This window comes from Rhamphochromis sp. 'chilingali' (genome assembly GCF_963969265.1).
Source record: "Rhamphochromis sp. 'chilingali' genome assembly, chromosome: 2".
Lineage (NCBI taxonomy): Eukaryota > Metazoa > Chordata > Actinopteri > Cichliformes > Cichlidae > Rhamphochromis > Rhamphochromis sp. 'chilingali'.
The window spans coordinates 59,638,840-59,660,998 of record NC_137930.1 but is presented as its reverse complement, the minus strand read 5'-3'; the positions used below and the strand labels follow the sequence as shown (position 1 = coordinate 59,660,998).

General features: G+C 42.3%; 1 protein-coding gene across 4 annotated transcripts in view; it reads left to right on the top strand.

Moving 5' to 3' along the window:
* grm3 (glutamate receptor, metabotropic 3) overlaps positions 1-21,932 on the top strand; it is a 42,830-nt gene extending 20,898 nt beyond the window's left edge. For all 4 annotated transcript variants that reach the window (XM_080875493.1, XM_080875492.1, XM_080875494.1 and 1 more), the window contains 9 exons: positions 5,918-6,187; positions 6,678-7,281; positions 15,264-15,506; positions 15,611-15,800; positions 16,080-16,389; positions 16,501-16,694; positions 16,834-16,966; positions 18,642-18,819; positions 19,780-21,932. In XM_080875493.1, the coding sequence (XP_080731619.1) occupies positions 5,918-6,187; positions 6,678-7,281; positions 15,264-15,506; positions 15,611-15,800; positions 16,080-16,389; positions 16,501-16,694; positions 16,834-16,966; positions 18,642-18,819; positions 19,780-19,856 (2,199 nt within the window). In that variant the 3' untranslated portion in view covers positions 19,857-21,932. The remainder of the gene's footprint in view (positions 1-5,917; positions 6,188-6,677; positions 7,282-15,263; positions 15,507-15,610; positions 15,801-16,079; positions 16,390-16,500; positions 16,695-16,833; positions 16,967-18,641; positions 18,820-19,779) is intronic.
* Positions 21,933-22,159: the final 227 nt, after the last annotated feature.

The window sequence follows — 22,159 nt, the reverse complement described above, 5'->3', positions numbered from 1 at the left end:
GTGTTTACAAGACCTGAACTGTGTGCTGTTTTGTGATCTAATGCCAGTGAAGCTAATCTAGCTACTCCTTCATGCCTTTGTACTTGGCCAGTCTGTCTGTGGCTTCCAAATGAAGTAATAGGGAATTATTTTATGTTTAACCATGCACAACTAAACTCCAGTGCCTTGAAGGCATTTACTTAGCGAGCATGATTCCTCCCCTCTACTCATTCATGTCTCTGTGTATATGTCTCTGTGTGTGCATGTGTGTGACTTGCATTCCGAGGAGAAAACCCACAGAACCCCTCCTCTGCACCATTTTTTCCGTCCTTTACTTTCATTTCTTTCCATATCCACATCCAGCCCATTCCTATGCATTTCTCCCTTCCCTCTCTCTCTCTCACAAGGGAAGAAGGCAGCTTTCGCTAACAGAGTAAACTCCCCGTGTCCCTACACACAGCCCTCTTAGGTAGCTGGTCATTGTTCAGTGGCAGGTAATGGAGCAATGCGGTTACATTTTGCAGCGTGACCTTCCGTGACATTTAAGTCTAGTGCCATCTTAAACCCATAAAACCTGCCTGCAGAACTATAAGCAGCCATCAGTGCGTGCGTGCTTGTGTATGTCAGCGCAGGTGTTGGCGTAAGTGTCGGCCTGTTCTGGCGCACATCGGTGTATGTATGTGAGCGTGTGCTCTAATCTTCTGCATTATTAGTCTAATGAGATTCTGACATGTTGTCAAAACAGCTCATCAGCTGAGCTATGAATGAAATATAGAAAAGCACAGACTGATGCGCTCTAACAGGATTAAACTGAGGCGGGAACAGAATGGCTGTGTAGTTTGTGTTTATTTGTGGGTGCCTGTGCATGTTTGATTGTGTATGTTTACATGCCTTTGTGAGCGCGAGGATGTCTTCCAGTCGTATCTCTACTGTTTGTGTGACACCTGTGATTGAAACTGCAATAAACAGAACATGACCATAGCCCAATCAATAGTAAAAGGGAATGCAATATAGACGCTACTAGAGCTCAGGCACCCGTCACTAATAAATGATTCACCATGTGCATATGTACTTGCTGTGTTTTCTTTTATTTTCATGTTACGCAAGAAGCAACTTCTACAAGCAGAGATCTTCAATATATGTTGCCATTTTCCATATGGAAAAAAAAAATCTTTTCTCAGCTTTTATTAAAAATATTTGATTAAGTGCCTTGCAGTCAAAGGTTAAAGATCACTTGAAACAGATAAACACTTACACCAACTTTAAATAACTAAGCGCAAGAAGCTTTAGCAGTTTCAAACTGATGCTATTGTTTTTATATTTTTCAACCCCATAAACATTCCTTGTGCTGATTCTCAGTTCCACTTTGTTTTAACTTTACCATTCCCTTTCTTCTGCCAAGCCTTGGTACAGCCCTTCATTTTATCCGCTGTTTGTCCTGTGAAAAGCAAAACACACCTTCCTGTGGAAGTTCTGCTTCCATACGAATTAAACGTGTAAGTAGCAGCCAAGTGGTGCTTATCAAATACACCTGATTTACTGAGCACCATCAAATGTAACCACATCTTTAATCTATACCTCTGCTTTCTAAAATGGCTATGGCAACACAGCTTAAGTTTGCTAAATGGAAAAAACAAACACAGCACATCAGCATAAACGCCTCATACCAACTGTCAAGCACGGTGGTGGAGGAGTGATGATTTGGGCTTTTTTTTACAGCCACAGGACCTGGACACCTCATAGTCAGGAGTAAAACATGAGGTCCTCTGTGTACCATTTCATTTTAGAAATATATATTTTAACTCAAAAGTACAATTTTTAAATTTAACCCTAACCCTTGTGCCCGTTTTTTATTTTGACAGCGAATGCGCACCTGCAGACCACTTATGTGCAGCCCTGGTTATTTAGCTCGTCATATTGCAGCCACAGAAATTATTTTGTCCATGAAACCATAAAGCTGCACTTTCTTTTTGCCTTATAGCCTGATTTGTCATAACTTTTCCGTTTTGTGGTAAGCTTTTCTTTGGCTGTCACTTCTTCACCCTGACCTGTCTTATTTGGCTCAGCAGAATTGAAATATAAATCCTGCTGCTTTTACACACGCACTCACATAAGCTCAGCGATTCTCTGCGCGATCAACCTCTCACATGTTTAAGCTTGCTGCGGGAGATTTCACTTGTCATGTTTGCGTAGTAAGCTAACGATTAATAAGACAATGTCAGAGGAATTGGTGCGCAAATTATCATCACTCACCAATCAGTGCTGTCGCTCTCTATACACAGTTCACGCGATTGCAAAGTGAAAGCAAAAAACAAGCGCAAATTCGAACGCGATTTCAATATGTCACATATTGACAGTGGCTCACCGATGCCAATGACATAATTACCCAGCTACATTTCCGAAAGAATGCAAAAGCATTGACATATATTTTTCCTTCCTACGATAGGCCGACGGGCAGGGCAGAGATAGATTTTGGTAGCCCGACTGGAAAAATCTCTAGCCCCAGGACGTCGGGCTAGCGATTTTGCGAGCCCTGTATCTGATTGAGGAATCACTCATCTTTGGAAAAGAGAGTTTATTACAGAGAAATGGCTCTTTCCAAAATAAAAGCTATACTATCCGCTTCTTCTGGGCTATATTCTCAGCAGCATATTAAACATATCAGGTCCCCATAAGGCGAATCCTGTGCTAACGGCTGTCTAAATGACTCGGGTAAAGTTTGTAACATGCATGCTTGTTGTTTTTGTCTTTGCACTAGGATGATGTTGGCGTAAATGTGCAGTCATATTCGTTGTGTTCCCACTAGTGCTTTCAGGTTAACCTTGTTAAAATGACCTTAACGCCACAACACGGCAAATCTCCGTTAGACGGCCAACACTTAACGAGCTAACTGCGCTAACACACTAGCTCCCACCCATGTAATTGAGCATTGCGTGGCGGTTCGGTTCGATACTTTGGTGTCACGGTTTGATATTTTTTCGGTACAAAAAAAATTTTCATGCCTTTTTAATTTGTCATTTATTAAATTTTCACGGCACATTCCGCACCACATCTCTGTGCGTTCATCATTTGTTTGAAGCCAGCTCACCTCCTGCAACTACTTTTCCGAGGATACGTGCTTCTTTTGTGGTTCGGACTCCTTCTGACATTTCTTTGGAGGTGGAGGAACATCACAGTAATTGCTTAAAGGAGCTTCTTCGACATCTTTAAGAGTTCTAAACAAATGTCTGTCCTCCTCCTGAAAATCTTATGTATGCAAACACGCATTGCAACTTCTTATCTTGTGCCCGTTTTTTATTTTGACAGCGAATGCGCACCTGCGGACCACTTATGTGCACCCCTGGTTATTTCGCTTGTCATATTGCAGCCACAGTCCATGAAACCATAAAGCTGCACTTTATTTTTGCCTTATAGTCTGATTTGTCATAACTTTTCCGTTTTGTGGTAAGCTTTTCTTTGGCTGTCACTTCTTCACCCTGACCTGTCTTATTTGGCTCAGCAGAACTAAAATATTGTGGCGAGCTCAGACAAGGAGGAGACGGAGGTATCGTTTGGTCTTGCTTCCCGTGAGCTAGCCAGGGAGCACAGCCGTTTATTGACATCTGCAGAAGAACACTGCCGCTAGCTAACTGCTCAGCGCGGCAACCGCACAGCAACAACAACAACAACACACAGGACGCCCTCTGACCCCGGAAGGACACACCGTCGCAGCGAGAGGGCGTCACCCGTCACTATGGCAACATAAACAAAACATAACTGTACAAACAGAACCCCGAACAGCCCTGACCCGCTACATAGCCCCCACCTAAGGGGTCAGTCGTCCCCAACGACCCCATTACCCCACACAAAGTCCTGCAAATGTCCAGGTGCCTTCTTTTGGCACACCGGCCGGTCACGACCGGCGGGGGAAAAGTCACTCGGGTCAGAACATGGGGTGCCACCATCATCCCACTTCTGACACCAATGTGGCGAGCTCAGACAAGGAGGAGACAGAGGTGTCGTTTGGTCTTGCTTCCCGTGAGCTAGCCAGGGAGCACAGCCGTTTATTGACATCTGCAGAAGAACACTGCCGCTAGCTAACTGCTCAGCGCGGCAACCGCACAGCAACAACAACAACAACAACAACACATAGGGCGCCCTCTGACCCCGGAAGGACACACCGTCGCAGCGAGAGTGCATCACCCGTCACTATGGCAACATAAACAAAACATAACTGTACAAACAGAACCCCGAACAGCCCAGAAGAAGCGTATAGTATAGCTTTTATTTTGGAAAGATGAGTGATTCCTCAATAAGATACAGGGCTTGCAAAATCGCCTGCCCGGCATCCTGGGGCTAGCGATTTTTCCAGTCGCGCTACCAAAATCTATCTCTGCCCTGCCCGTCGGGCTATTGTAGGAAGGAAAATATATGTCAATGCTTTTGCATTCTTTCGGAAATGTAGCTGGGTAATTATGTCATTGGCATCGGTGAGCCACTGCCAATATGTGACATATTGAAATCGCGTTTGAATTTGCACTTGTTTTTTGCTTTCACTTTGCAATCGCGCAAACTGTGTATAGAGAGCGACAGCACTGATTGGTGAGTGATGATAATTTGCGCACCAATTCCTCTGACATCGTCTTATCAATCGTTAGCTTACTATGCAAACATGACAAGTGAAATCTCCCGCAGCAAGCTTAAACATGTGAGAGGTTGATCGCGCAGAGAATCGCTGAGCTTATGTGAGTGCGTGTGTAAAAGCAGCAGGATATATATTTTAGTTCTGCTGAGCCAAATAAGACAGGTCAGGGTGAAGAAGTGACAGCCAAAGAAAAGCTTACCACAAAACGGAAAAGTTATGACAAATCAGGCTATAAGGCAAAAAGAAAGTGCAACTTTATGGTTTCATGGACAAAAGAATTTCTGTGGCTGCAATATGACGAGCTAAATAATAACCAGGGCTGCACATAAGTGGTCCGCAGGTGCGCATTCGCTGTCAAAATAAAAAACGGGCACAAGATAAGAAGTTGCAACACGTGTTTGCATACATAAGATTTTCAGGAGGAGGACAGACATTTGTTTAGAACTCTTAAAGATGTCGAAGAAGCTCCTTTAAGCAATTACTGTAATGTTCCTCCACCTCCAAAGAAATGTCAGAAGGAGTCCGAACCACAAAAGAAGCACGTATCCTCGGAAAAGTAGTTGCAGGAGGTGAGCTGGCTTCAAACAAATGATGAACGCACAGAGATGTGGTGCGGAATGTGCCGTGAAAATTTAATAAACGACAAATTAAAAAGGCATGAACATTTTTTTTTGTATCAGAAAAATATCAAACCGTGACACCAAAGTATCGAACCGAACCGAACCGTGAATTTTGTGTATCGTTGCACCCCTAATATATATACATATATTCATGACAGAAACTAATAAAAGTTACTATAAATGTTAAGTTTGACATGTTTTGGCCCTTAATTTTTTTACTCTACCTTTCAGACATTGACTACATTCAGTCTAAGTGTCAAATCATTCCTAAAGAAAATACTTTTTATACTATCACCTAAAAAAATCATCAAGTTCATAGAGAATATTTTAATAAAATTCAGACTTATTAGATTGTATTCACACTGATCCATAAGAGTATAATCAGTCAATTCTAATTCAGCTCTGGATACATAACATTAAAAATATAATTTACAAAAAATTATGGGAAATCTCCTTTTGCTCCTTTATCCCTGGCTCTTCTCAATAACTTTACGGTGTTATCTGCAGCAAAATATTAAAGTTAAAATATTAAAATATATTTCATCATGTCATAGGAGCATGGGCTATGAAAATCCAGTAAAAAAAAAGATATCAATCAATCAATGTCAAGACTCTAATTTTAAAGCAGTTGCGATAGCTTAATTTTACAACAGCAGGCTCAGAATTATTCCACCTGATTTATGTGTTCCCTCAGGTTGCCAATCTTCTCAGGCTCTTCCAGATCCCTCAGATAAGCTACGCTTCAACAAGTGCCAAACTCAGCGACAAGACGCGGTACGATTACTTTGCCCGCACTGTGCCCCCTGATTTCTACCAGGCCAAAGCCATGGCTGAGATCCTGCGGTTTTTCAACTGGACCTATGTGTCCACCGTCGCATCCGAGGGTGATTACGGGGAAACTGGTATCGAGGCTTTTGAACAAGAGGCACGCATGAGAAACATCTGTATTGCCACTTCAGAGAAGGTAGGAAAAAGAATTCATTTGTACATTTCTGTTGTCAAATCCACATGGCTATAAGAAGCAAACAGAAAGAAAAGCTAAACAAAACAAACAAAGCCAAAACTTCCATGTGGAATGTCACCCTGATGTATGGCCTACGGCTGCACCAGCAACAATAAGCAAAGTGCTAAATTTGTCCGCTTATAAAAGTTTGTCTTTACGTCTTATCTCGTCCTACACCAAATAGGGTTTAATATCACACTGTTGTTATCAGTCGTGAACCAGAAAATGAAAGCTTATCTCCAAGAACTCATTCTGGGTGCTTTCACAGTCACATTTTTCATCTAATTTGCTACAGAAATACATGTTGGTATGAGACTGTGAGACATATCTTTTTTTGTCACATTTCCGCCTATGATTTATGTGATAAATAATTACGAATAGGGAACATAAGGAGGAGGAGCATGTACAGTATGTCTGTCATTAAATTGCAGCATGTCTCTTCTTTGTCCAGGTGGGACGGTCTAACGCGAAGAAGTCCTATGAAGCTGTGATCCGTCAGCTCCTCCAGAAGCCAAACGCCCGTGTGGCTGTTCTTTTCCTGCGAAGTGACGATGCCAGAGAGCTGCTGGCAGCTGCTGCCAGGCTCAACACCTCCTTCATATGGGTGGCCAGCGACGGCTGGGGTGCGCAGGAAAGCATTGTCAAGGGAAATGAGGTCACAGCTGAAGGAGCCATCACGCTTGAATTGGCAGCCAATCCCATACCAGAATTCAACCGCTACTTCCTTAGTCTGAACCCTGTCAAAAATCATCGGAATCCCTGGTTCAAGGAGTTCTGGGAGCAGCGGTTTCAGTGCTCTTTTGGGGGAGGAGGCGGAGTGGGCTTGGGAGAGACGCCTCCCCCACCATGTGACAAGGACTTGTCGATGGACAAGAATAACTTTGAACCCGAGTCCAAGATCATGTTTGTGGTGAATGCCGTGTATGCAATGGCTTACGCCCTACATAACATGCAACGTAGCTTGTGCTTTAACACCACCAAGCTGTGTGACAGCATGAAGGCCTTGGATGGGCGCAGACTCTACAGGGATTACATCCTTAATGTCAGCTTTGCAGGTAAGAGAGCTATAGCACGGCAAACAGAATGAAGAGCGATAAGGTGTTGAAGTTTTATGAAGAATAAGAAGTAAATGTTGGAGGGGAAGCTGGTGGAAAGACAGTAGGACAACGATGGGAATTTTCAGTCCCTAGTTAACAGTCCTCTGTGAAACAATACAGGGATGTTGTCCTTCTCCTCAGCCAAAGCAGCCACGAACATAAAAAGTACTGAAACAAATCCACTTAATTGCTATGTATTGTCAGAGCCAGCTTGCCATTGACACCTATTACCCATGCGTAATTGATACGACACTTGAAAGTTTCTTTGAGGAATGAGAGCTTCAGTTAATCCGTCAGCCATATTCTTCTCTCTTGCACTAATGAGATTGTGTGTGTTATAATAGCTCCTATAGCAGGCTGCCTGTCTGTCTGTCAGTCTCTGTAGAGTTGGGAGTGAAGAGACAGAGGATTGGCTTGACTGACAGATGGCGTACAAAGGAAGCGTTATAAATAAACTGCTGTGTCTCAGGGACTGACACAGGTTTAGAGGTGCTTATTCCTCCACCAACCGTGACCAGGAGCAGACATCAAAACAGCCAGACAAACAACACTAACACGGCAGATTTGCCATGGGACGCTGGGGAGAGAGAGCAGCAAGGATGGATGGAGGATGAGAAAATGGCATCGCCTATGAGGGGAGGGGGGGAGGGAGCTTACAGATAAGAGTGACAGGCAGACTAAAATGAGAAAAGAGAGTTTGGGGTAAGGTAAGAGAGCGTAAGACAGAAAAAGAGATAGGGAAAGAAGGAGGGAGAGAACAAGTGAGCACCGAGGCAATTCGGGAGTGGGACGGCATGCGTCAGCAGAAGAAGAGAATTCTCTTTGAAATTCCCCATCTTCATTTCTGCTACAAATCAAAGTGGAGCATTTCTGTCTGAGAAGAAGAGCGAGTATAAGATAGAGACTGAAGAAACAGTCAAAGCAATTGCAGTTGCATCCTCCACTTGGCACCGATGATCCCACTCCATTATAGAGTACATACAGTGAGAGATAGGAAGGATATGCAGATTTACACACACGGGAAGCTGACAAATGCTCTGGAGTGGGTTTTGGGGCAGAGGAGAGAAAAGCAGGGAAAAGCAGAGGACAGCAGATGAGAAAGAAGGTGTGAATCCCTCTGTGACTTTCCTACATCTCTATGTCTGATAATACACTCCCTCTAACACCGCTTCTGCCTTCTTTTTAATACTGATGTATGTCTGCGAATTGCACGTTTTTATTCTTCAGCTGGTAAGAAAGAACAGCAAATACAAACAACCTGAGTCCTTTTACACTGACAGTGCTGACAGAATGACAAGCAGCTGTATTGGTAAAAATCCATTCAGAGAAGCTGTGCTGATAAGAGCTCAAACTACGTGGAAGACGGTACAGTTAAACTGGGAACTTGCGGCAGTGTTTGTTTTGAGGTATTGGTTCGCCCAGAATGACTCACTCTCGCTCTCTGCTGTACATATACATCCTTCCGACTACAGTATGTAAGGAAGAAGCTGAGGTGAGTTGAGGTTGAATGTGGGGTATGAATACTGCAGCATCACCATCCGCAGTGCTCTCAGTCTGAACTGTAGCAGACGGAAAACCAACACTCTTCAGTGCTCTCTGTCTCCCTCCTTTCGCCTTCTCTTATACACACATGCAGGTTTATTGCACAGTCTTTGCATTGCATCAAAATCGGAGCTTCCTTATAGCTTCCAAATGTGCCCTAGGACTGTGATTCTTAAATGTAATAAGACTGTTGTTTTATTAGCTTTTACTGACATTGTATGTGGTGCCCTAATGCACTATTCTGCATTAAAAGCAGTGTTTTCATATGCGGCTCTCTTCATCTAATCTCGTCTTGCTCGTTGCTATGGTAATTGCCAATTGTTGAAGTGATCCGGTAGATCATGGGAACTGCTCCTTACCAACTAGTAACAGACACAGAGGCGTTTTTTTACACATTTTTATGAGGCCTTACAACATGCTTCATACGCAAAACGTAGACATACATACACACAAGAGGCACATAAACGCCTTCCTAACAGTCTTTTTTACAATGAGGTGGCTTGAAATGCTTGTTTTTCTACCAGCATGAAATTGCAGACACCCCCAACCCACACACTTCTCAAAGCCATCATTCAACTCCCACCCACCCACCTCCCCGATCTGCAGCAAACAGATCAGTATATACACACATGCATGCAGTCTTCTGTTCAAATAGTGGTGATAGATGTGATATTCCCCCTTCTCTCTTTCTCTCTGTGTGTGTGTGTGTGTGTGTGTGTGTGTGTGTGTGTGTGTGTGTGTGTGTGTGTGTGTGTGTGTGTGTGTGTGTGTGTGTGTGTGTGATATGTCTGTGTTAGCAGAGGCGGTGTGCCTTCAGGGCCACATTGAGCTTGCTGCAACGTTTAGATGCTAGAGAACAACCTTCACTCATTTTCTCTCCCTCGTTTTTCCCTCAGTCTCTTTTCCTCTGTCTCTCTGTCTTTGTCGCTGTCTGTCTTTCCGTCACTCTTTCTCTCCCACCTCATCACTCCGTCTTTTCTAGATGCTTGTCCCCCTTTTTTTCTCACCCGGAAAGTGTCCTACTCTCTCCTACATTCAAAAACAGCACATCCCACTCAGACTTCACAAGGTTGCTCTCCTGCCTCCACTGCCTCTCTGCGCCAGTCTGCTTCTCCACTCCTCTCCCTCACTTTGCTCATCTGTCCATCCAGCCTTCACCTATTCTCTGTTGATTCCTCTCTCTAAAGGCTCTCCTTTTCATCCACCTGTATCTCAGCTACCATGACATCAGTTTCTTGCTTTTCACTTTTGCTATCTCCTTTCTCTTTCTCTTGTATTCTTCTCCCTCTACTCGCTTGTCACTTCCCTCCTTTCTTTGCCCTTATCTTGTCTCTTGGCTCATTCTCCATCCCAGCACCTTCTGTTTTTCTCTTGCCATTTCTTTCTTTTGTCTCCTCTATCTCACCACCTTTCTTTCAGTCAAGCCTCAGCTCTCTTCCGCTACATTTTACCTCCTATACATTTCTGTCCCTTACTCTAGACTTCCTTTTCTCTACCCTATCTGTCCTCTGTTCCCCTGTGGCCTGTTGTTCTGTGACCCAGTCAGCGCCTCCATCCCCTTGGACCAAATCCACAGGGAGAACAAATATAACTAATGTGATCCCTCTGTGTGTGAATTTGTGACATGTGAGTGAATACCTGCATATATGCACTGAGGGGACATGAGTGCATGTATGTGTGAAGTCACGTAAGCAAAAACAAAAAAAGATTTACCCTCTCCACGTAAATCTGTGCACTTCACTTTCACCGCTTTTAGATGACTTATTCCTACTTATTCATCCCAAGCCGCCTTTGCCTCCTCTCGCTCTTTCCCCCTGCCTTTAATACCCACAATCCCCCTTGGGCTTTGCTTTAGCCCGACATGGCCGATAACATAATTAATTTCTCAGCTTCTGAATGAAAAGCCTGTTTTCACCATGCTTCTAATTAAGCTAGAATAATAAGGTGTTTCTCAAGTTAGTGGGAATGCTAAGTGTTTCGCAAAAATTAGGGTTCTGGTTAGGCTGCTTTATAACTACAGTTTGTCTTGCTTAAGTTGATTTGCTTTTTCTTTCTTTTCCCTCTTTTTTTGTATTTTTTGCTGTTTAATTTTCATTTCTCCCAGTTGTCTAATCAAGTGCCATTACAAAAATGAAAGAGTTTGTTGCCATTGCAGTAAGATAGTTGTATATTTAGATTTGATTGGGACAAAGCAAACCCTATGTTTCACCCAGCCTGTGAGACACCGTTTCTACTCTACTTCTAGTGTACCACATGGCAGATGAATTGGCTGACAGTATTGCTGGATGTCAGTGAGTGAGGCTTGGTCTTTTGTTTGCTGATGACACTTAAAAAGTCACCCGGAGCAGTAGGGAAGTATTGTGTGGATGAGGTGACACAGAATCATCTATAACACTGTATTAGGTTGCGTTAAAAGATCTGTTACACATGGAAACCTAAGAGCCGCCGTTAGGAAGCATCGCTACAAATCATTCCGTCAGTTTATTGTTCAGCGTGTTGTTGTAACAGAAACATGTTGTAGAAAAGTAGCTGACAGATCAAGGCTTTTGTGCACATTGGAAATAATATGAACAGGCTTTTTAAAAATCATTTTTTAAGCAACACTGTTTCGGAAACACTGCAGGTCGGTCGAAAAAGACAGTTTGCATATTTGAGATGCCGGACTTGAACACAAAGACCTGTCACAGTGCTTCAGCTTTGCTATAAAGATCCTGAGGCTTTATTGAGGTTTCCAGCTGGTTAAATGAGTCTAACTTTATTTGATATTAGAGATTTCAATTTTCTTTGTCAATTCTGATTTTTTTCCTAAAAGTGACTTGCCTATGCTGATTTTCCCAGTTCTGATTTTCTTTCTAAGAACCAAAACCAACACCAAATAAAATTATACAGAAATTACCAAATTAAACTTTACAATTCCCCCAAAACTGCAGTAAGTTACAGCACATTGTCTATTAAATATCTGAAAAATAAGTGTTCTGCTACCTGAAAAAGATACTGTACACCCATCATCAGCTGACATTTAGGTGTAACAGGTTTATACAACAATGTTAATTTAAGGTGTTTACATTATTTTCCAGTATGTTTATAACTTTAACAGATAACAGGACACCAACCACTTTTTCATTTGTCTCCATAACTTTCCTCTTAAGTACTTTGATCTGTTGCTCATACCGAGGCTCATATAGAGCCTGCAGGCGTGTGGCTGACTCTGTGCACTGGATAGCTTTAGCTTTAGCCACTTTGTCTTTGTTAGTTTCTTTAAAATGTCTGTATTCAGCTGGGTGAGGGTGATTTAAGTGCCTGATTAGGTCTGTTGTTACAAATGTTTTCGCACTCGTCCACACATGGTTTACTTTGGCAAACTTTGAAGACAAAGAGACAACTGCTTTCCGAAGAGCTTCCATGCTAACAATATATTAATGTGTGGTTATGAGTGTGCACTATTTGTCTGCCCCGCTGTGCGTGTAGCATGTGTTGCGCATGCATGAAACAGACCGGCTCATAATTGGACATATGGGCAGACTGGTTCCCTGTTCGGTCCATCGGTGGAACTGAATTTAATACGTGCATTTTCATAAGATAAATGGATCTCGATGAGTATCGCTGACATTAGAGTTGCATCTGTTGATGTTTACCAAGACTATATTTAAAGGACATGGCCACTATAATCACTTTTAGTTGGTATAATATGGCCACAGCTAACCTGTTGATAGTAAAAGCACATTTGTGGTGCCCTAACTTGCTGTAATTGGAGATAAAGTATCTGAATTTCAGGTGCAGGACCACATCTCCAAACACGCTCTTCCGGTTCTCATCTCTATAAGTTCCCCCAGTTCTACAAGCTGTTCATTCTCGTTTACACGCCCCACCATCCCTCCCCTTTTCAATTCTTTAACTTCTTCACTTCTATTTAGTACATGGGGATCTGCCAGGCTCGGGAGCCGCCACCAGTCCACTTCGAGGCCTTGCCTAAACTGCACCTCAATTCATGTCCAAGCCATTCATCTTTATTTACTAAACCGCTGTCAAACCTCAAATAAGGACGTGCGCCCAGCAAGTGAATTACATGATCAGTATATATATATATATAGAGAGAGAGAGAGAGAGAGAGAGAGATTTGTAACTATTTGGGAAATCAGGAAATCCTAAATGTATATATTTTTTAATTCAACAAAACAGGCTGGAGATGTGGACTGACAAATATTTATTAACTGTTTTAGCTATTATTTAAATGGCCAGTCTCAAAATTTCAACATGCTCAGAAGTTTGATTCAGTGAGTCTACGGCCATAGATGCTTAGTCCTGTCAAAACAAAAACCTTTGTTGTTGTTGTTTTAGTTTTATTTTTTTTTAGGTCAGTCCAGGACAGTGATGAAGAGAGAGAATTTTGTCCATCAGTCAATAACCTGGGCTACGTGTCTCCGCTCTCTGCAGTCAGTTGAATCTTGGTGGCCTTCGCTAGCTCTGACTTGCACCCTCATCCACTTTCTTGATAAGCCATTCTGTCATGTCAGCGAGGTCACTGATATTGGAAATAAGGAGGAATCACCGGTCCTCTGAGTCTATTGCTGCCTGAATGCGATGTGTTAGCGGGAAGTCAAGGACAAAAACAGTGCCTTCAAATGGCTCTGTAGGCCAATACTCTTATCTCTTTTGTCTGTATTACACGTAATTACCACATGCAGCTAATTAGGCCTCAGCACATATCTAAGGTCCTAATAAGGTGCAGTTATGATAATTAGCCACTGGTAACGTCTTCTGTCAGTGTGTATTGGTGTTTAAAAGGAGGAGGTCCCAGCTTGCCTTATTGCTTGCTGATATTAGCAGACTTTATTATCTGGCGACGTGCAGCATAATGGATTCATATATCTCCTTTATCTCAAGATATTATCAGCACCTTCTTATTGAAATCATTTTCATTTAGCTGTCACCTAAACATTTAGCTGCAAAATCCAAAGAAGACTTGACAGTTAGAATTTCCTGTGACAGAGGGAGATGAGAGAGGAGAAAGATAGAGAGTTGTGCTGTCTCTGTGATTTATGGATTTCATAAACCCTAACCCCCTCTGCTGCCATCTGACACGCCATTCTTTTCTGAGCACACTGAACTATCACAACAATAGCACAGCTTTAGCCCCTGTCAGTGCTGCGTGCACATACGTACACATTCGCACACACACACAGCTAACAGCAGGGTCAGAGCTTTGGTTCTGTCAGCACTGCCTCCCACAGCGCTCAGAGCAATACCTTAGCCATCAAACTGTAAAGCAAAACCTAATCGAGCTTCAATCTTGTGTGCACATCCTTACACGTACACACATGCAAACTTTTCAGCCCAACAGCTTATTCGCAATCTGTATCCTGATTCACTCTACTGATCCCAGGCTGTATGTATGGAGAATGAATTCAGCCCACGATTTATTCAGTTACCCAAAGACAAAGAGATATGAGGAAGGCGGCATAGCATCATCAAAGCAAGCTGCACGGTGAGGACCGAGAGCCTTGTTACAAATTGAAGAACGGTGCTTTATAAACCCAGCATACACTGTGATTTCTCTAGTCACATCATCTTTCGACAAGGCACCACCGTATAACACGCAAACCTGTGTGTCAGCAATACAGAGCTGACTGCTCTGCTGTAAAGGACAGCGATGGCACAATAGGAGTGGCATACACTTTGTCTGTGTCAAAACAACCAACTTTCAGCACTGTCAGGTCCAGCACTGCCTGCAAAGCATCAATAACTTACTGTTTTCCCAGTCCATAGCCCTTTTCTATTTGTTTTTTTAATGGTGACCGCACATCCTGCCAATTTTACAATCTCTTCTGTTCCCACATCCTCAGGGTAGATGGTAATCCTTTCATAACAACATGTATACAAACCAATTTGGCAGTTTCAGCAGTGCACCTCACTCACAGAAGAGACCCAGAGGCTAAATCTATCATTGTGTGGGTAGCTATAGCATTACCAAGGGATTCAATTCTCTGCTTCCATGCCTATATGGCTTTATGGGCAGCTTGTTAATGATGCATCTGGTAATAAACTTTATCAGATCTGATTTTAGAACAGCAATTTTGTCCCTAGGTGACCTTATGGACAGGTGGGAGGCCAGTGACACACACATCACCAATTATACTGGGCATTTATAGCCTTTTAGAAAACACTTTTGTGACTGGCTGGTCTTCAGTAATGAAAACTTTTGTAGTGCCTTTCACTATCTGTTTTGGACTCCTAAGGCTTACTGACCATTGCTTATTGTCCCTCTCTTCACTGCTGCTTTTAAAAGACATCAATGAGACCTCAATAAGGTGATTGTTTGTGATTGTTAAGCTTTGATCTCCTTTCCCACTGGGTTTATCGCCTTTTTTCCACTCTTTGTCTCTGTGTTCTCTCTTCAGCCCCATTTTCTCCTCCAGGCAGCGAGACAGTAGTGAAGTTTGACACCCAGGGGGATGGCGTAGGCCGATACAACATCTTCAGCTACCAGCACTCTGGTGATCGTTATGGTTACGTGCCAGTAGGTGAATGGGCAGAGAGTTTAAGTCTGAGCAGTGATTTAATTCGCTGGCCCAGAGAAGTAGTGCCCACGTCGCAGTGCAGCGACCCCTGTGAGCGCAATGAGATGAAGAAAATGCAGGCAGGTAGGACGGTGAATTTCATTAATTTCGTCTTTGTTGTAGTGACATTCAAGGTAGCAGCACCTTTGGAAAATCTGCCACAAACTGTTCATATTCTTGTTTCCCAGGTGAGTACTGCTGCTGGATTTGTACAGCCTGTGAGCCTCATGAATACCTGGCTGATGAGTTTACCTGCTCACCTTGCGCTCCTGGCCAGTGGCCCACTGACGACCTGACGTCCTGTTATGACCTTCCCGAGGACTATATTATGTGGGAAGATGCCTGGGCTATTGGCCCAATTACCATTGCATGTGTAGGGTAAGTGACAGGGAAACTGAACAGAAGTAGCTCACAACAATAAGTAAGTGAGGAAAAACTTAGCATGTGGTCAGCCGAGGCTCAGCGTCATACAGATACAGAAATTTTCATAGCTATGCACAGACAATGACATGAGCATATACTGATTTCAGAATATTTTGTTGATTGTTTAAGTCAATTTTGCTATTTATAACCATGCTTTATGTGTGTGACAGCATATAAGCAGTGACTTCATGACACTGATTGTATGTCTGGCTGCAACTTCCTCCCTGTCCCCAGATTCATGTGCACCGGCCTGGTGATTTGGGTGTTCGTCAGACACAACAACACACCACTGGTGAAAGCATCAGGTAGAGAACTGTGTTATATCCTCCTCTTAGGAGTCTTCATGTCCTACGCCATGACTTTCCTCTTTTTGGCCAAACCCTCTCCTGCCATCTGTGCCCTGCGCCGCCTTGGCCTGGGCACATCATTTGCTGTCTGCTACTCCGCCCTTCTCACCAAAACCAACAGAATCGCCAGGATTTTCAATGGTGTGAAAGACGGAGCGGGAGCCGTGAGGCCACGCTTCATTAGCCCATCCTCTCAGGTGAGTGATTGCAGCATCATGTCTATCCATCTGCATCAGTCAGATGGATGGATGGATGGACAAACAGTAGATCTCGATGACCTTACTTCCTCTTTTCCCTTTTTTTTCCAGGTGTTCATCTGTCTGAGTCTAATCTCTGTCCAGTTAGTAATGGTGTCAGTATGGCTGCTGCTGGAAGTCCCCGGCACGCGTCGCTTTACATTGCCGGAGCGACGACAGACTGTCATCTTGAAGTGTAATGTACGTGACTCCAGCATGCTGCTGTCACTGGGATATGATGTGCTCCTGGTCATCTTGTGTACTGTGTAAGTGTGTCACAACTAAACTCACAACTACCCAAAATGTACTATATAAAGTAGTTTATGTTCTACAGATCAAATCAGGAACTGCTGAAATGAAAAGGGTATTTTGTCAACTTAAAAATGTGATTCTCTTCTCCACTAGGTATGCCTTTAAGACCAGGAAGTGCCCTGAGAACTTCAATGAGGCCAAATTTATTGGATTCACTATGTACACCACCTGTATAATTTGGCTGGCCTTTCTTCCTATCTTCTATGTTACATCCAGTGACTACAGGGTATGGTTTTGAACATACACATGCATGCACGAGTGCGTGTTTCTGTATTTAAGGAGGACACTGATCTGACTCTAGCTCAACAAGATGCAAGCCTAACCTTAAAAACTATCTAGCAGCAGCACAACTGTGATGGTATGCTTATGGTCCAAATAAAAAGCAGAATTAAATACTCTGGGCTGTTTGTGGTAAAAATTAACTATTGGCAGTTTCACATTTACTGTTTTTTCCCATAGACTGCAAAAGTTATATGTAGACATTTTGATGTTGGATGTTGTATAAAGCATTTTGAGTGCTCAGTTAGAATAGAAAGCTGTTTCATGTTCCACCTTAAAAGTTTTTTATTTCTGTGATAAAGATGAGCGTTTTTTCAATGGGACTCTATGGCAACTGACTCGCTTTGGTGTTTCAAGTATGTAATGCGGTTATTTGAGCAGTTTTTATCTTCTCAACATGATTTTTTTTTTAAAGATGCACAGCTAACAAAGCAGAAATCACATAGGTGTAGTCACAACTTCAACAATTCCTAATCCTATTGGCAAATGTCCCAGCTGTGCAGTACTGGGAGTGACACTTGAACAAGCTCTGTCAAACTGCTGACACATGTTCAGATTTAACAGCAACGGGGAGTGAATGTTCACCTGACCATACAAATCTTAGGCATACACACACACACCTTATATACACACTCCACAAATGCACACGTTGTATCAAAGGGCGCAAGAGAGGAGTGCTGATAGAGTGCTGATGCCAGGGCTGCTCATTTGATCCCCGTAAAATGTCAAATAAATGACCCTCTTTCGCTCACTCTCATACTCTCTCTAGCTCTCCTCTCCACCCCTCTAAATATGCATTTTTTGACGTAATGTTACTGTAAGATTAGACAGATATGGGAAAAACATCGCCAATATGCATACCCGCCCACTCACATACTCTATGTACATACGTACTCAGAGGAGACGTTGAAGGGTTTATTGCTGATATGCTCAAATGTACTGTGATCTCACTGGGAATTGCTGTTATTCAAACATTTGTAACACTTGTGATAACGATTATGGCGGGATACAGCAACATATAGTGCGCACTGCTGCGTGCTGGAGATCAGGAATCAAGAGAGAATAAGAGTGTACTTAATTGGCATTGATTTCACAGAGAATAAAATTAAAGCTTCCCTCCAGTGAGAGACTTTGGCCACTGTGGTCTCTGTTGATTAAGTCTTTTATTGATAGATTCTAGTAAGTGTTATAAGCTAACAAAGTATGCTAACAAAGACTTGTGCTCTCACTTTACATGCATGATTATCTGCAGCGTGTGCAGACACAGAGATTCATTTCTTTAGTGTCTTTAGCAGCATTTGCTTTCATTTCTAATTCTATTCAAAGCACTTTGTCATAAGCACTCAAATGTTCCTTTGAAGTATTTTCATTATTATAGATTGTTATCATTAAATTAGTTTGTAATAGCAACTGAAACAGTACAAAAGTATGCATGTCAGGATTACTGGCAAGTCTCAGCTGACCGTAGATGCAAATGTTAGCAAAAACGATTTAGTCCATGTGACAGTGATAGACTTGCAAACTGCTCACAATGTGGCTGATAGCTAGATCGATGGATGCATGGATGGATGTCTTGTGCTAACCTGGCTACTAATTACTGTCTTCTTATGTTTCCTCTGCAGGTTCAGACAACTACCATGTGTATCTCAGTCAGCTTGAGTGGCTTTGTGGTGCTGGGTTGCATGTTTGCCCCCAAGGTCCACATCATCATGTTTCAGCCCCAAAAGAATGTAACCAGCCACAGGCTTAACCTTAATCGCATCAGTGTCAGCGGGGCTGCCACCTCATATGCATCTCATGGTAGGTTATTTGGTTATATGCTCAACATTCTGTACTCAACAAAAAGTCCAATATTTCCCTGTCTATTACTATTTATAATATTCCCAACCTCCTTACTTACTTAACAGTTGGCAGCCATTGGCATGTTTTCATGAAATAGTGCTTCTTTTTCCCCCTGGTGAAAAATCCCTGGTGATTGTGGCCAAAAAAGCTTCATCTCTGACCTATCCAGATGTTGCTCTGCATACATCAGACACTGATTTTAGTGATGAGGTCACAGGTAATGTTTTATTCCTGATGACTCTTTGATGTAGGGACCCAGTTTGTGCATTAGTGTTGCACAGTGGAACAGCGCACCACCACGCCTATTTTAGCTAAAGCTTCCAGCAACTGTTTTGTAGTGGGTGGTTTTGATTAGACTTCCTGCCCAGCAGACCTGCAGTTTTATCTGAACATTTTCTCTCAGATGCTGTCTTGATTTCCACAGTTTCTGTAAACTCACGTTGCTTAATGGTATTTTGGATAGTGGAAACTAAAACTAAAAGAACATGGGTTGTATTTATAGACTCCCCTGAATTGTAGATACCCAAACCAATTAGCTTATTTCCAGATCACTCAGTTTCTTGGAGCAGCCCGGTTGGTGAGTGTTTCCACAGGGCTTATTCAGCTGAGAATTGTTATTACCTGACAACTCCTAATGTTAGTAAGTTCCTGTGAGTAATTCAAGACTTAGTAAAAATGTAAAATATGTTAAATGTGTGTGTGTGTGGGGAAGAGGGTGGGGGGGTTATTGCTGCAGGGTCATTTCTACTGCAAAATATGAATATTTGTGTATCCTTCTATTCTGTATGACAAAGATGTTGTTGTTTTTTCTTTTACTAATTTGACACCAACAAAATTGAATATTTAACTATGCTTTTTTTTCTGTCTGTGTAGTTGTATTTTCCCTTTTAACCCCCTTGCTCCTTTTTCCTTTCCTAGCTTCTGTCAGCGCCCACTATGTTCCCACTGTGTGCAACGGGAGAGAGATTGTAGACTCCACTACTTCCTCTCTGTGACCACATCCAGTCTACTCTCCAAATCTGCCCCCTGTGACTGTTAGCCAGTTGATGAACATTATCCTCTTCTTTGCCCGCCTCACACACACACAACGCTCACAGATAAACAGTCACATATGTGCACATACACGCACAAACAAGCAGACACCTTCCTTGTGGACTAGAACTGTATCGTTTCACATATGTAGAAAGTGTGTAACTATATGGAAATTATTTTCTAGGGATGTATATACATGGAAATCAAAACTTGTTGTATGTAGAGAAACAAAAGAACAAAAAAAGTTTTTAGGAGGAATTTTTGGAGCCTTTGTTTTTGATAGCTTTGTTATGATGCAGTGTAAATAGACATGCGCTTACTCATGGTAGGAGGGGCTGTGTCCCTCAGTCTGGATGCACATTTGTGGCTCTGCTTGCCTCACCTGCAATACCCCACAGACTTTTTATTCTCATGCTTTTTTGTAGGTCTCATTGTAATAACAAATGATGTATGTATTTCTATTGTGTATCTGTACATTTGTATATTATGCTACTGATGGTTCAAACAGCACAATGTTGATGGTCTTACAACCCTAGAGTGAATGTGGACTAAAGCATAACCTGGACTGGTTAGAACAGCTGGAATGGACATGTATAAAAAACAAAATCTCTCAAATTCATCAACTTTCAGTTTGAGAATTCATCCGTTCACATCTTGATAGATGTGCTTTGCATCCTAGATCTATTTAAGAACCTAATGTGGTTGTTTTTTGCGGGAAGGTATGTTTTGCTTTTGATACAAATGTTCATTTTTCTATTTCTAATCATGGAATCCCTTTATCTTAATGGCCATAGTTCCAGACATGTGTTCACCAAAGCAACAGTATTTTACTCCCACTCTTAAACTGCTGTTTCTATGGAGGATTTCTGTAATGGATTGCTAATAATAACTAATAGCAGGGCTGAAAAGATACAGTACAACAAACACCTTTTTTTCTGCCTCAAAACTGTCAACACAGACAGTGCAGCAATAGTTGTGTCGACAAAAGCAAACTGGTGTCTTACCCTGTAATTATGAACTTTATGTACTCAAATGACTCAAACGCTAATGGAGGAAAATGGTCTGCTTTCATGAATACATGCTGAATTTCTCCAGCTAGAGGGGAATGGTAGCTGATGTTTCTGTGCCCCATAGATACAGTATGTGGTGATGTTTTGAATATGGCTATGTGCCTTAATGTAATGTTTGATAGTTCTCCAGGTAGAAGTTGTAAAAGATCAATTTTACATTACCAGCTGCAAATCCCTGTTTGGTGAATGGAAAAGTGGGCTAACTATAGAGAACATGCAGATAGTTTTATTTCCTAACGAGCCTTCTGCCATTGATTGTTTACCTGAATTACTGAAACGGCGACTCGGAGGAATCCCTGGGTTAAAATGCCTTTCCCTACCACCCATATCTTTTCCAGTCTGTTATTAAAAGGGAAAGGGTATTTCTGATATATATGCCCATATATTTTTACAGCATAGCATCTCCAATAAAATGAGGGAGGGGAAGAGGAGCTCATATACCATTAAGATTGAGTCTTTGACTCACTGAGTTATTGAAGTGTGCAGTTTACATATCTGTGTTAAATGTGTTGATGTTGAGAGGCACAGAGGAGCAGCTGGCTTTGGCAGTCCCAGAGAGGCTCACGAAAGGAAGCAGAGCACACAATGTCAGCTGCTGGCTGATCCCAGCTAACAAAAGGATGTTAGAGAAGAACTCATATCCATAAAGTACATCCAATTTATCAAAACATCCACACACATCAAACTGTCTGTTTCAAGCTGGAAATGTTGCAGACTCGCTGCTGGGTGACAGTTCTGAGGTGGTGGAATAAATGAATGTTGCGAGAAAATCTAAATATTAGCAGAGTAATTTAGCATATTTTCTTTTTAAACAAGTGACTCATGCAATAATTTATTGCATTTAAGGTGGTAGTAAATTATTAATAAATTGATCTTAAATGTTTACATATAATATGCTGTCTGGAATAAAGTGTGACTGTTATATTTGATGTTTCCAGCAAAATATGTGATCGGAATCACTCATTTTCTTCCCCCCCCCCCCCCCCCCCCCCCCCGTCGAGCCTTTTCAAACTATTCTCTCAAATTTCATACAGCAGATGTGGGTAGAACTGTTGAACATTCATCTCATGACTGGTCTACACCTTTATGCTGCCTGTCTCCAAGAGCACCCTGTGATTATCACACTGAATGATAGATTGAAAGAATTTCAGAGGATGCGCCAAGATGAGCCGACCTACATTGGGGCGTGTGTGTTA